The sequence below is a fragment of the Chenopodium album genome, chromosome 7 (genome assembly GCF_948465745.1).
Source record: "Chenopodium album chromosome 7, dcCheAlbu1.1, whole genome shotgun sequence".
NCBI classification, from domain to species: Eukaryota; Viridiplantae; Streptophyta; class Magnoliopsida; order Caryophyllales; family Amaranthaceae; genus Chenopodium; species Chenopodium album.
The window spans coordinates 51779588-51795464 of NC_137840.1; the positions used below are offsets into that span (position 1 = coordinate 51779588).

General features: G+C 32.2%; 1 protein-coding gene across 1 annotated transcript; it reads left to right on the top strand.

Moving 5' to 3' along the window:
- Positions 1 to 9002: 9002 nt before the first annotated feature.
- Positions 9003 to 13781, top strand: LOC145637903 (3-ketoacyl-CoA synthase 11-like). Its single transcript, XM_081688904.1, has 2 exons — positions 9003 to 9794; positions 12808 to 13781. Exons 1-2 carry the CDS (start codon positions 9030 to 9032, stop codon positions 13603 to 13605), a joined length of 1563 nt encoding a protein of 520 aa, XP_081545030.1. The 5' UTR covers positions 9003 to 9029; the 3' UTR covers positions 13606 to 13781.
- The last annotated feature ends 2096 nt before the right edge of the window (positions 13782 to 15877 follow it).

Genomic DNA, 15877 nt, shown 5'->3' on the forward strand with positions numbered 1-15877 from the left:
AGGGAGTCGTAGTTTCATGTACAATGCCAAATTGCTCACAAAATGCCTTAAGAGTGTCAGGGATGTACTCACCACCCCTGTCACTCCCAACCTTCTTAATTTTTATGTCCAATTGGTTTTCTACCTCATCTTTATATTTGAGGAACATTTCCTCAGCTTTGTCCTTAGACCTGAGAAGATAAACCATGCAAAAACGTTAACAATCATCAACAAAAATAGTGTAATACTTTTTACCCCCCTCTACTTTCGTGATTATCAAAATCACCCAAGTCACTATGAACAAGTTCTAGTACTTCAGTATGTCTATCTACTGATTTAAATGGCTTCTTTGTAAATTTAGCTTCAACACAAATTAAACATTTCGAAAAATCAATGTTAGAAAAACTTGGAATCAAATTTAAGTTTTTAAGACTTTTAATTGAATCAGTATTAACATGACCTAATCTGGCATGCCATAAATCAATAGACTCAGCAATATAAGCAGAAGAAGTACTAGCATTTGTATTCATAGTGTCAATTTTAACATCAAGAGTAAAATGCCCCCCACCTCACAAATTCCCCATTGCAAGTAAGAACTAATCTATCAGAATCAAAAGATAGCTTCAGTCCAGCTTTTATGAGCAAACTGCCAGAAATTAAATTAATGTGCATTTCTGGAACAACAAAACATTAGTGAGATTAAGAAATTTTCCAGAAGTGAGAGTGAGAACGATCTTCCCTTTTGCCTTAAATCGAAGCAGAAGCTGAGTTGCCCATGCATGAAGACATTTTCACCTTCAACTTTGTTATAGGTAGTGAACATATCCTTGTTGGCGCAGATGTGCCTGGTAGCTCTAGTGTCAACAATCCACTCAGCAGCATTACCTATAAAGTTAGCTTCTAAAACAATAACAACAATAACGTCAGAATCCTCAATAAGATTTGCTTGACTTTGTCCATTCTTCTTCTTAACCTTGCAATTCTTAGCCTGGCCTTGTGACCAGTAAAACCACACTCAAAACAGGTGCCCTTAAACTTGTACTTCTGAACCTTCCCTTCACGCTTAAGAGAACTGTTATTGGCTTTGGATTGGTTGTTTTTTTTTTTTTTTGTTCAACAAGATTGGCTTTGGCAGAGGAGGAGGAAGGAAAAAAGAAGGGGCTTTGTCTTTGATACGGTTTTCCTCCTCAATTTTGAGGTGTCCTACAAGCTCCTCTAAGGTTAGGTCTTTCTTTTTGTGCATCAATTAGTTACGAAAATCCTTCCCAGAGGGATGGAGTTTCTCAATCATAACAATAGCAAGGGTAATATCACAAATAGACAGACCTTTAGCAGCCATATTAAAACACACATTCTCATAAGCATGAATCTGATCAATAATAGGCTTATCATCAACAACTTGAAAACTCATCCACTTAGTAACACAATAACGTTTAGTACCAGCATCATCAGTCCCATATTTTTCTCTAAAGCATCCCAAATATCCTTAGCATGATAAAAACCCATATAAATATCTAACAGATTATTTGACATATTATTCAACAACATGCCTTTACAAGTTCTATCATCCTTAGCAAACTTAACATCAGTTTCAGACAAATCATCCTTATCAACAGGTTCAACACTATCATCAATATGCAACATCAATTTGCTCCAAATAAAAATGCATCCTAACAGCCCAACGTTTATAATTCTTTCCATCAAGAGGTTCTAACTTAGACATATCAGGAATCAGAAATTTGGAAGCCATAATCGTCTTTTAGATTGTTATACTATTAAGCAATAAAACAGAAATTACTTATCTCATGATATGTAAACCAAAGTGACAGTAGCCGTGTGGTGGAGTACCAATGACCTAAAAGACGATTCTGCGCTACCTCCCGGTGCAGTAGACTAAAAGCGGTCGCCCTCTGGATAAGCACGGCGCCGGAGTTTATGTGCACTCACAAACCTGATTGGAATTCAGAACACTTGCCCAAAAAACAGAAGAATAGAAACCGTGTTTAGGTATTGTATAGAAGAGAGAATATTGGATTGTTATTGTGTGTTCTTGTTGAAGAAAGACCGGGCATATATAGCCACCCAATGGAAAACGGCTAGCATAAAATAAGGGACGAATTTGGCCAAGAAACTGTCAAGATTAATTTGGCCAGTCAAGAACAGATTCAGTAATCAAGGAATTAAATCAGTCAGCTACAATCAAAGGATTCACGGCTGATTAAATTCCGTAATCCCAATAGTCAAAACGGAATATTCTATTTAACAAAGAAAGAAAATAAAATTTCTCCAAAAATATAACAAGGACTCACACCCGCACATCGCATTCCCCAAGACCCTAAGTCCAAAGGCCCGAGCCCAACCTAGCCCGGCGCGCATGTGTGTGTGGTGTAACACACACCTCTCACTCACTCAACTAAGTAGGGCTAAAGCACTACAATATAAAAACAAGGAAAAACCTCATTCCCCAACCAATGTGGGACTTTTCTCTTTCATTTGTTTTTCTCTCACTCTTTGTTTTTCCCGACTCTCTTGTTTTATATCAAGAACTTCCAATAATTGATTTCAATATGAAACTTTCAATGTTACCTCTATCATATCGTTAGTAACACTATTGAAATAGTCATGTGCTAGGTCGATATCCCGAACCCGTGATCCATCTAAAGATAAATCATTAAATCCTCCGTCAAACACCTCTAATTAGCACCCAACTCATCATAGTGTTTCTCATAAAACAACGCCGTAAAAGTAATCTTGTTGAAACCAGCTTCAATTCCTAGAAAGTCGAAACATGGAACAACCAGCTTCCTAGTCTGTTGTAACGTGAAAAAAGCTCCCAGGTTAAATGAGGCCACTAGTTAGTAGAATTTTTTTACGAAAATTCTACTATGGTCCACTTTATTTGGACCATCACTATACTAAATTATCATTGGCCGATTTTTTATTTATTTTTTTACCTTGGTCAAACCTTATTTTTAGTTATTTCCTTTTTTAATTCATTTTTTATTTTCCAAAATTTAATTATTGAATTTACGAAAATCATTTTAATTACATTTTTGAAATTTAATTATTAAAATCAGATTTTAAAAAAATAAAAAAAAATGATTAAATTAAAAAAAATCAAAATAAAAAAATTATTTAGCAATGTTCTTCATAGTTCATCAATGTTCTTCAAGTTTTTTCATTCATGGATGAGATTAAACACAAACACATGATCTATGTCCATTAAATTCACTCGCACATCGAAAGCGAATAACAATATGGACCGATTTAAAAAGCAAATGTGAAATTTTAAGATATCAAAAAGTTGGAGTCGTTGCGAATTTGGGCAGCGATTTAAATCCCTAAACAATAGGTTTGAATTGTACTAAATCAGTCAACGTTTGCAAAAATGGTGATTTTATATAATCGAAATAACAATTTTTAAGTTTTACGATAATCGGGGTTTGTCATGAACATCTGAAAAAGAAATCGCATCATTATTTTTTCGAAACCTTATTTGATCCAAAAAAAAGGAAATCGAAATTTAAATCTTGTTTGTGTAAAATGTTTTACCCAAATAAAGGATAGGACATTACCTGTTATGAAAATTGTAATTATTAAAAACAAATGACATTAAGTTCTTTTGGACTTTGCCAATTACTGATTAATAATTAATTAATATATTGTTATCTTCTTAATTCGGTAATCTACGTTCTTCAAGATAATCTAATAAGAAAACGTATGATTTTTCTTCGAAACGCTGTTTGATCCAAAAATAAGGAGACCGAATTACAAATCGTATTTGTGTTTAAGGAATTTACCCACATACGGATTGGACATTACCTATTATATATATTTTAAATATTAAACGACTATGACCATACGTTATGTTAAAATTAACCACTAATTTTAAAGTACTTTACGACCTTTAATTTGCAAAATATTTGTAGCTAAACATGTACAAAATTTAAAATAAATCTATTTTAATGATTATATATATATTAAAAAAAATATAATGAAATCAATATCTTTTAGGATATCTTTTAACATTAGAAATATTATTTTAAAAACATTTCAATCACCAATTATAATAAGGATAGTTTCCTAATTTCTTATCTTATTATTATTATTATTATTGTATAGAAGATTTTAAAATCAGTATAATTTTCAAATTTCAAAAGATTATATTCTAATATAATCTAAATATTAGAATATATATATATCTTACTGATTTTGTCGACATATCCTATGATTTTGTAAAATTATTGTTTTTATCACGCCTAGAATTATGGTAATATATATTTTTAATAATGCAATAAACATGGAATGTTTGATAAACAACTGTGTAAAATGAACTTAAAAAGAGGATAAACTTTAGTAAATGGAATATTAATAAATCTTAGGATCATTGCTGATTTACTTTCCCTCAAATTTTAGATTTTTTTGAGATTTTGTTATTTCTTCACCCAATTTGGTTAATAGAATATAAAATCTTAGGATAAAAACTTACGTACTTTCCCTAAAAAAAAAATTAGGACAATACCATAATTTAATTAAGGTTTATGATTTTAAATCTATCTTTTTTTTTTTTAAGGAAACACTTTAAGTCTTTCTTTTCTAAAATAAGATCAGATTTTCATATTCTTTTGACATGCTTATCGTAAAATAAAATCAAAATGTTGGTTTCCCTTAGCTCCACGTCAAAATAATCATAAAGCTGGAATTTTCACAATATCCAAAATACATATGGTCATTCGTCAAACTCAATAAACTTTCTTTTTTAGGTAATAACCAAAGTACACATAAGTTAAAATCTGAACTATAAACAGATCACAAAACTCACACTTGTGTTCTACATATCAAACAAGGTTTATGAGAAGAATATTAAAAAAAAAATTGCGTCTTCTTCCTCTAATCGATTTGCTCATTATATATCTTTGTATCCTAAAATTGCGTCTTCTTCCTTTGATCAATTTTCTCATTATATAGGTTTGGACATTAATTTTGTTTTTTGGTTTGTGTAATAATTTGGAATTTAAACCATCTTTCTATAAGGTAAAAAAATCATATATTTAAAGCAACCAATCAAATTTGAAATTTAGATTAACAATGGAATGTGTTAGATTTAAGATCTATTTGAAGAATATTGCCTATATGATGGCTATTGATTGCTTATTTTTAGGAAATATTGTTACTAAGGGTCTGTTCACATTTACTTAATTTCACCTCAGTTCAGTTCAGTTCAGTTCAGCTCCAATCAGTTCAACTCAGTTCAATTCAGCTCAGCTCCTAATTTCCCTCTCTCATAAAATATTCATTTCAGCTCAATTCAATTCAGTTCATTTCATTTCAGCTCCAATCAGTTCAGTTCAGCTTAGTTTAGTAATCGTGAACAGGCCCTAAATGAAACATAAGTTATCCCATATAAATTGTCATCCAAATCTTTTTCAAATAGGAAAAATACACTTTAATAATCCCAACTATGGGCGATTTACCTACAATAATCCCAACTACCGTTTATTCTACAATAATCCCAACTATTAGGTCGGTTTTCCTCAAGCGGTCCCAAACCGGTCAACAAAAGTCAACAACCTATTATTGTAGGTTGTTTGACACGTGTCAGCGTGTGAGTGGTTCCAAAAAAAATTAAAAAAAGTAAAAAAAAAATACAAAAAAAAAAAATCTGGCAGCCACCTCCACCACCTACCGCCCAAACACCACCTCCAGCCCTAACCACCACCTCCACCTCCTGCCGAACACCTAAATCGCACCACCTCCAACCCTAACCACCACCTCCACCTCCTGCCGACCACCTAAATCGCACCACCTCCAGCACCAACACCCCCGAAACCCCTGAATCGCACCACCAACACCCTGAAACCCCTAAATCGCACCACCAACAACCCCGAAACCCCTAAATCGCACCACCAACATCCCAGAAACCCCTAAATCGCACCACCAACCGCACCCCCGAAACACCTAAATCGCACCACCAACACCCCCTTGCCCGTGAAACCCTTGCGCGTCACAACCAGCCGCACCCCTGAAACCCTTGCCTGCAAAACCACCAGCAGCCCCAAATCGCCCCGAAACCCTTGCCCGTGAACTGATTGGAGCTTGAATCCGCGACACCCCGCCGGAAATTGCTTCGCGAGATCGCAGGCGGTGGTCGGGTTAGCTACGGGGCTGGGATTTGGGAATAAAGAGTGGTTGTCGTGGCTGAAGGGAGGAGGGGGTGGCGGGCTAGGCTGTGCTGATTTTTCTTTTTTTTTTAATTTTTTTTAAATTAAGCCAATCATGTTCTGACATGTGGCAATTAAAAAACCAAAAAAAAAAAAAAAGTTTACCATTTCAGCAGGTAACCGGTTTTTGGGACTGATGGAGGAAAACTGACTTAATAGTTGGGATTATTGTAGAATAAACGTTAGTTGGGATTATTGTAGGTAAATCGCCCATAGTTGGGATTATTAAAGTATATTTTTCCTTTCAAATTTTCTATTATAATATCTAACGTACTATTTAGGAAATAAATCAATGATATACAATAGTGTTATCAATTAATTTTTATGACACATAAAATATAGACTATAAATTAAAAATGAAACTAAACTAATCAAAAAAAGATACTCGTAGAGTCGTAGTACTAACCATTGGGTAAAAAACAAGATACAAAAAATCATATTTAACATGTAACGCTATTTTGACAAATAGGAAAAAGAATATTTTCGATTATCATTAATATAACTAGAATTCGTGTATATATATAAAACAGAAGCATGATATGTCCTAATTATAAGGAATACAACTAGCAATAGTAGCATGTATTTAGCCTAAATATAAGGGGTTGAATATTGGCTTTCCTAATTTATAAATACAAAAATATATTTACTATATTTAACAATTTTTCATTGTATTCTTTCCAAAAAAAATAAAAATAAAAAAAATTGCCATGTAATTTCTCACCTCCACGTTTTTTTTTTCTTTTCATTTGGTTATTATATGGGATTCGTCCAATATTAGGATATGACATTACTTATATATTTAGAATTGGTCTCAATCTCCTTAATTATTGTAAAATTTTAATAATAACCGAAGGCGGTTCATTATTTTAATTAATAACAAACTAGTATCAAGTAATCCAACCATTGGGTCACACGAAAGATAGGAAGATAATCATCTAATTTGTCAATTAGGTTGACATTAGAATAGCTCTAAAGGTGATTTGATTGAGAGTTAATTTAATTTTGAGGAATATGCATAGAGAAATCAAACCACAATAGCTGATATATAAGTGATCATTGATACCAAACTTGGTATATGTAAATTGTGACTTGGCTAGTAAATGAGGATTGAGGACCACGATCCTATTTGTTATCAATTAAGAAAAATATTAGGATATTAATGCATGCACATTATGAACATTAGCAATGTCCAAAATAATGTATGGCCGTAGACCAAATAAACAATAATATTGCGTTTTATAGTTAATGTCCTATTAGCATTTGGGTTAATGCCTTATATGCAAATGGAATCGAAAACTATATCTTTTTTTTTCGGATCAAAAATGTATTTCAAAACAAAAATCGTTGTCTTCTCCAATTTGCTCACAAACCCAGATTTCGAAAAATTGTTAATTTTTTTTTTATTTTCGCATACATATAATGACTGATTTTTCATCCCTTGTTTGCGATTATCCAATTAACATTTATTGTTTTAGGATTAAAAACAATCCCAGATTCATAAATGAATCCAAATTTCGAATGAACTCTTCACATATAATATGTAAATCGATGCATATTTTCAATTGATGTGCGAGTGTATTTACGGGACAAAGATTACCATAATGATGGTTAATCTCATCCATGGATAAACAAACTTGAAGAACAATGATGAATAATGAAGAACAATGATGAACTATTTTTTTATTTGATTATTTTAATTTAATGTTATTTTTTTATTTAATTAAAACTGATTTTAATAAATAAATTTCGAAAATCATAAAATAATTTTCATAATTCAACAATTATACTTTGGAAAATAAAAATTGAATTAGAAAAGGAAAATACTAAAAATAGTGTTTGACCAAGGTTAAAAAAAATTAAAAATTCGACCAATGATAATTAAGTATAGTGATGGTCCAAATAAAGTGGACCACAATAAAAACATCCATTTTTTTAAGTGCAGTGTTATAATTTGTCTTATTTGCATTGTTCATATACTTGACTTCAAATATTTATTAACCTACAATAAAACTCAATATAATTGAGTAATGTTGTTACATATGTCATAATGTATATATTTCTAATAAAATTATATACCCCTCGTACCATAATACATACGAGTAGTGGCGTAGTGCTTATTTTGTTCCCTCTTTTTTTTTTTTGATCGAATTTAAAATATGACTAAAGATTCTCTTGTATATACACAACTAACATATCATATATGTATACAGGTTATAGGTAGCATTAGATTTGTCCCATTTTTAGTTTATAAATCAGCTTTATTTCTTATAATTTTTGTTAATATTTTTAATTTAAGATATTGATGATCAAAGGTTCATCTTTCGTGATAGATGAAAGAGACGGTATATATGGGAGGGATAGAGTATTTGTATGAAGTACGTAATAGATTTTTTCAATAGACAAATAGAGATATTATTTATGACTTAATTTGTGTGTAAGCAAACATCAAGCTGTAACAGCTAAAAAAAGAGGGTGTATGTGACCAAACTAGAGAGCATATTATATGGTTCTATTGTTAAACACTAGAAATAGACTCTGAAATACACAATTAACTTCATTGAATATAATTAAGGTGCACTTCCTTTTCTTCAACCTCAACTCTTTAATAACATGTTGGCTTGTTTGCCAACCTTACATGTAAAGTAGTAATAAAACCTAAGTCAAACAACCATTCATATCTCTGCAATCTCAAAACTGAGTAAGTAGTTAAAAACATTTATTGCTTACTTAGATTTTTGTTCACTTTTATTGGCTATAAAGTGTTGAAACTAACTATTGCCCTTCATACAAACACCCTTACCTTTTTTTTCCTCTACCTTGTCAACAACTATGGCTGATCAAGTTAAACCCAACTCAAAAATTCCAATAATTTCTTCAAATGATACAAAAAATTTCCAACCATCAATTAAACTCAAGTATGTTAAGCTAGGCTACCACTATCTCATCTCAAACGCGGTATACCTTGGTGTCGTAACATTCCTAGCCATATTATCATCCATCCCATTGCCAGCCCTAGTCACAAACCAAAACTTTGATCACCTTTGGAACCTTTTAAAACTCAACCTTTTCGCGGTAGCTTTGTGTCTTTCTATACTAGTCTTTTTAGGCACGGTACACATTAAGAGTCGCCCTAAGACGGTCTATCTAGTCGATTTTGCGTGTTGTAAACCCGAATCATCACGTAAGGCCACTAAGGTAACGTGCATGGAGAGAATTGTCAAATATGGTACGTTCACTAATGAAAATATCGAGTTTCAAAGGAAGATTTTCGAGAGATCTGGTGTTGGAGACGAGACTTATTTACCAGACTCCGTTATTAGGATCCCTCCTAAGCCGACCTTGGCCGAGGCTAGGAAGGAAACGGAGAAGCTCATGTTTGATGCTATTGATGATTTGCTTGCGAAAACAAGGATTTTTACTAAGGAAATTGGGATACTAATTGTGAATTGTAGTGTGTTTACGCCTTTGCCCTCTCTTTCGGCCATGATCGTTAATCGTTACAAGCTTAGAGGTAACATTATAACGTACAATCTTGGTGGAATGGGGTGCAGTGCTGGTCTAATTTCCATGGATCTTGCTAAAGATCTATTGAAGGTTTGTTGTTCGTTGCATTTTATTACATCAATTTTCTTCTTTTAATTATTTTTATTGTTGTGCTTTTATATTAGTCACGAGTAACTTGCTAGAAGTGTAGATTTTTGACTAAATTATGAGAAGATAATGTAAATTAAAATAAAAATGGAGATAAGATTGTTGAAAAAAAAAATTATTAAATTTAATTTTTCAATTTAACAAATTTATGGCTGGGATATTCAAGTGGTGATTATCAATATTCTAACAAGAACTTTAATTTAATGGAATTTCTTTTAAAGTTTATTAAAGTTTTCGATACGTAATCACGTGTGACATACTGTATTAGTTGACTAGAAATGTTCAAGAGAGTAATAAAAATTGTGATAGATAGTGGGGACAATGATAACTGAAATGATAATAAGACAATCTCTTACAAGCAATTTTACAAGAATTATTGGGCAATATTTTGGGACATGGTGTAGTTATGATAAGTTGGCTTATGATGTATAGTAAGAAACATTCATATGGAGTTGTTCATTTTCCTTATTTGTAAGAATATGTTATATTCGATTTTTATGTAAGTAGTTGTCACGTTACCAGTCTTATAACAAATCAATTTAAATTATGTAGTAGCTTCACTTTCTAAAGTGTCAAATTGTTTACTAAAACTTGGTCAATTAAGGTTATATTAAAGTTGTTGCATCATTTTTCCTATACTAGGTGGTTCAATTGGATATTTTACATTGTCCAAATGAATTACAACTTATCATTGTCACACTACATAATCATTTTTCAGTCTCACTTTCATTTGACGAACATACGAGTTTTTAACGTTAGATGGCCCCTTCTGTCAAAAAAAAAAAGAAAAACGTTAGATGGCCCTTAATGCTTGCAAACTAGCTACTATATGAGATTAAGCCAAAATTTTTGGATCCTTTATTTTCAGTCTTGAACATAGTTCACTAGATACCCTTCGCTTATAACAATTTGTGCTTCATATACTCCAAAACTTTAGTACTCCGTATTGTGCACAAGTATTTAAATACTTTTATAAGACGGTAATCACAACATACAAACATAATACACTTCCTAAGTTGGTCAATATTTGTTATTTTATGACAATATCACGTGCCAATTGGGTTTTATCAAACCCTAATAATTCTTAATCTTTTCTTTTTATCATTATTTCGTTGTCATATACCTCATGTATTAAGATTTTGGTGAATATCTTTTATAGATTACATACAATTTGAGATATTACACACAATTTGAGATATAAAGAGATAAATCTAAACACGACATTGATGGGGTTGGCGGAGGTCATCAATGCTAATAGTTGTTTGCAAGCCTACCTCTACATGAGATTGAATAGGACACAAAAGTATACATAATCAATTCACTCAAGATTTTTGTGAAAGACCTATTTGTAGTACCATTCTCATAAATGCATCTATTCTGATCGATTGAAGGGTACAAAATTGTATAATTAATGCCAATTTATGTAAATATCAGCAATTGATAGTTTATTTATAGGAAAAAAAAGTACAATTGGTAGAAAAATAAGGCCCCACTTCATTGATTATATTCATATTCATTGGATATGAACTACTTTTGCTTTCACTATTTTTCTGCCTCATTTATTTTTTCACAGTCTTTTAGTCATACATTAAAACGTTCATCTTTATTTTTATTACCGTAAAAATTATACTCTTAGAAAATTAATACGAGTACTAATAAAATGAACAATGAATTCTTTCAAAAAAATAAAAAATATACAATGAATTAAATCAAACAAAATCTCATACGATTATATTAGCTCTTGCAAAATAATAAAATTTTATGATCAAATTTTTTTCAAAGATTGACCCTTGATTTTAGCAATGGGGCAAAAAAATAGAGTTAGAGAGAGTATTCAAAAAATTTTCTTTCTTACAAAATTTATTTGTTAGACTTATGACTTTTCTTTCATACATTTATTTTGGGTAATAATTTATTATTTTTAAATTGGTTCGATTTTACTGATCACCTTTTTATAGCATTAAATTTAATATTTATTGTATTTTACTTTGAATGAAGAATTACTTTGTCTTGCTTTAGTTAGGTTTGCAATGTCTTAACGTGATAATTAAACTCTTTTGTTGCCGTTGTATGATAAAATTACTCATTTAAGGATGCTAAGTGACCTAATTTCTAAATGGTTTATCTACAATAAAGAGACATACCATAATAATCAAGATTAAAGTAATTTGACAATGAGTTATTTTCTAATAAGCAATTACTTGTAACTTTGTAAGTGCTTTTCCAAGATTAGATTCATGTGTGTTAACTATTGATATATTATACGAAGTATATAAGTTATTACTACTTTGGGATTAGATGCATGGCGTTCTAATATCTCACGTTGTCACATTGAGAGTGAGATTTCATGTCTACGTCTTGAATAGTGGTATCCATTTACCAACTAATCTTAGTAAGTTATATTTCGAAATTAGTAACAAGAAATAAAAAGTTATATAATTGTAAAATGTTACTCCATCCGTTCCATAATTTTGCTCTCATTCTCATTTGACTTTGTACAATTTTTAGAATGGTATAATTGAGTATCAATATCTATATATATTTTTTGTCAAAATATATCTATTATGCATAAAGATTGTATCAAACTCCACATAAACATGAATCTAAGAATAATAATCTGCAATTATGTACGGAGTATAAAGATGTATCAAACTCCACATAAAAGATGAATCTACAAAAATCTAAACAAGAAAATCATTTTAGGATAGAGGGTTGACTTGGGTTTTATTACTACTTTTAGTGCAACTTTTATGGACAAAGAAATTTGATTAATCATATTTTAAGTTCTTTCAATTATATTGATCATTTGTGTTGTTTGAGCTCATTTTTAAAAAAAAAAAAATGATTAATCAAAACATCAAAATATGGCCATTCTTTGAGAATAGAAGTTGTTAAAGTTTAGGTTTCATATTATATCAATGATATGCTTTGAATATAATTTGTATTGTTGTCACAGGTGCATCCAAATTCGTATGCAATGGTAGTAAGCATGGAGAGCATAACACAAAATTGGTATTGTGGTAACAACCGTTCAATGCTCATTCCAAACTGCCTATTCCGAATGGGCAGTGCCGCCATCCTCCTCTCGAACAAGGCCAGTGATCGTAGTCGATCAAAGTACCGACTCGTTCACGTAGTCCGCACACACAAAGGTGCAGATGACAAGAGCTACAAGTGTGCCTACCAGCAGGAAGATGAACAAGGATATCGCGGTGTTGCCCTGTCTAAGGACCTAATGGCCGTTGCAGGGGAAGCTCTCAAGACAAACATCACCACTTTAGGACCTTTAGTCCTTCCCTTTTCGGAACAACTCCTATTTTTAGCTACTTTGGTAGCTAAAAAGGTGTTACGGTTGCACAAGATTAAGCCGTATATACCAGATTTTAAGCTAGCTTTCGAGCATTTCTGCATCCATGCTGGAGGCAGGGCAGTACTCGATGAGCTCGAGAAGAATCTCGAGCTTACTCCCTTGCATATGGAGCCATCTAGGATGACTCTTTATAGATTTGGTAACACGTCTAGTAGCTCGTTGTGGTACGAGCTTGCTTACCTAGAGGCCAAGGGAAGAATTCGAAAGGGTGACAGGATATGGCAGATTGGATTCGGGTCAGGATTTAAGTGTAATAGCGCGATTTGGCATGCTTTACGTAGCATTGATGCTGCTAAGGAGAAGAACCCTTGGAGTGATGAGATTGATAGCTTTCCAGTTCATGTACCTCGAGTAGCAGCTGTTGATGTGCAAACTAAGGGATAAAGACTTGATGAGTTTATGCTACCATTCTACCAATACAATTAACTACTTATGCTGTTTTTATTGGATTTCTTGCAATTGTTTCTCTTTTTCTATGACGTTAACCAAAAATGGGGGGTGGGTTCAAATTGATCCATGTATTCTATAAGCTCTATGAAATTAAATTTGAATTTGGTTTATTTTGCAAACTGTATTGGAACGATTTAATATTTCCCCTTTCAATTCTTGTTACTTCGTACAACATAATTAGTTGATGTTAGTCCTTTTGTTTCTTCTTTATTCTTTTATTGGGCAATAAACTCACCAAGCAATCTAGCATTCTAGCATAGGTGATACCATAAACTTATATGTGGACACCACATCAATCAATTAAGATAAATGGTCAAATCATATGATTAAACCCTAATGACTAACGAAGTTAACGGTCGTTGGTCATTAATGGCACCCGGTGAATTTTTAAAAACTGGGTGGCATTTGGTGAATTCTGAAAAGTCTGATGGCATTTGGTGAATTTTTGAATTGCTCAGTGGCATTTGGTGAAATAGCTGTTTCTTTTAAAGATAAGATATTAGGAGAGATTAAATGAGGCACAATTTCTCACATGACCAAAACGTAATTTAACGAATATTCATATCATGGCAAGAAACAATTGGGAAAAAAAATTGGTGAAGTATGTTGTTAGTGAATCAAATAGAAGTCAGTGTAGGGGCGAGAAGTATTTTATTAGAATAGGCCGAGGAGTCGGTCTTGGAGCATATATAGGGTCATGTGCGTTTTTAGGATACACGTACACTTTACCCAACAGGCGTGTTCGTGTCGGACGCTGACACCCCAACAGTATACAAACTACAATACATCTCAAACATGCTATACCTTAAAGCTAATAAATAAACCATGTTGACACTTGGACATGGATCGTGTCTTATTAAGACAGACAAGTCCCATTTTTTTGCAATTTTGTGGTATTATTTGTATTTGAAAAATGAAGAAAGTGCAGAAGATGACGCCAAAAGAGAAGCATTATTGTTTTGTATATGATTTAAAAGAGCATTAAAAGATTGTTAACTGTATGTGACCATTGATTTAGATTAGATATATGTTGCTTGTTAATGCGCATTATGCGATAATGTGTCATATGAGAAATGTGTGAAGTGAGAAAGGATTAAAGAAAGGAGAATGAGGCAAGCTATAATATAAATTAAGTTCTCTTTGTTCCTATTTTGTTGGCGTGGTTGGACCAGCACATTGTTTTAGGTATCTCAATTGACTTTAGTATTTTATTATACTAGTTGAAAACCGATCCCAATTCACTCACCCTAAAACTCACTCAATCTGTTCACACACAAAAAAAAATAAAAAAAATTCCCAATTCGTTCATCACCCTCAAACTCACTCAATCTCTACAAGGAAACCGATCCCAATTCACTCACCCGAAAACTCGCTCATTTGCCCCACTTCTCCCTTTACCCCGATGCTCACGCCATGTCTTCTATCCAATTTAGGTTCATGAATCATCAAATTTTGTGTCTTGTTGAACCTTGTAGTGCTAGTTCATTACTTACTAAATTGCTACAATTTCTTTCTCTACTTCTTATTGTGGTATGGTTGGACTTAACTCACAGCCCACATGGATAGAGTAAGGAGGATGTGAGTTGTTTATATTGTAAATACTTGTATTTGAGTTTTGAAATCGGCCTAAGTGTGGTTTTTAGCAAGTGTGTTAGGCTAAGTGGTGCATATATATTAACATTAACAAATATATATTAAAAACTTTAGCAACGTGGCCACTTGGCACGAGAAATTAAACCAAATAAGATGGAGTTTTTTTTTTTTGGTCATAGATAATTCTTCCTTCTTATCTCTTTAACATAACTGTAAATTATAATTTTTGATGATTTATTTAAGATCGGTTTTCTAGATTGAACGGAACGAATACTTTCACTCAATCTTTTGTTCTGTGCATATCTCCATAACATTTTAGTAGTTTATTATCATTAGTGTTAAACTCTCTCGAGTGTATGTAGGATTCTTTATATCCCAAAAACGTACTAATCAAAGCCTTGATATATAGCACAAAGGGGCAAATGATATGTTTAGAAAATGTTCTTCATCCACGCTTAGCTTAGATTCCATTATTTGATTTGTTTTTCTGATTATTTTTCAACAGCAGAAGTCAAATATTCGCAAGTAGATATAATTCTTCGCCACAACTATACTAAGGGTCTGTTCACATTTACTAAACTGATTGGAGCTGAAATTAACTAAACTGAACTGA

Bases quoted from the DNA above. Each gene is read 5' to 3' on its own strand.
- LOC145637903 (XM_081688904.1), top strand. From the start codon at position 9,030: ATGGCTGATCAAGTTAAACCCAACTCAAAAATTCCAATAATTTCTTCA. The intron at 9,795-12,807 runs GTTTGTTGTTCG...TTGTTGTCACAG, and splicing joins TTGCTAAAGATCTATTGAAG to GTGCATCCAAATTCGTATGC.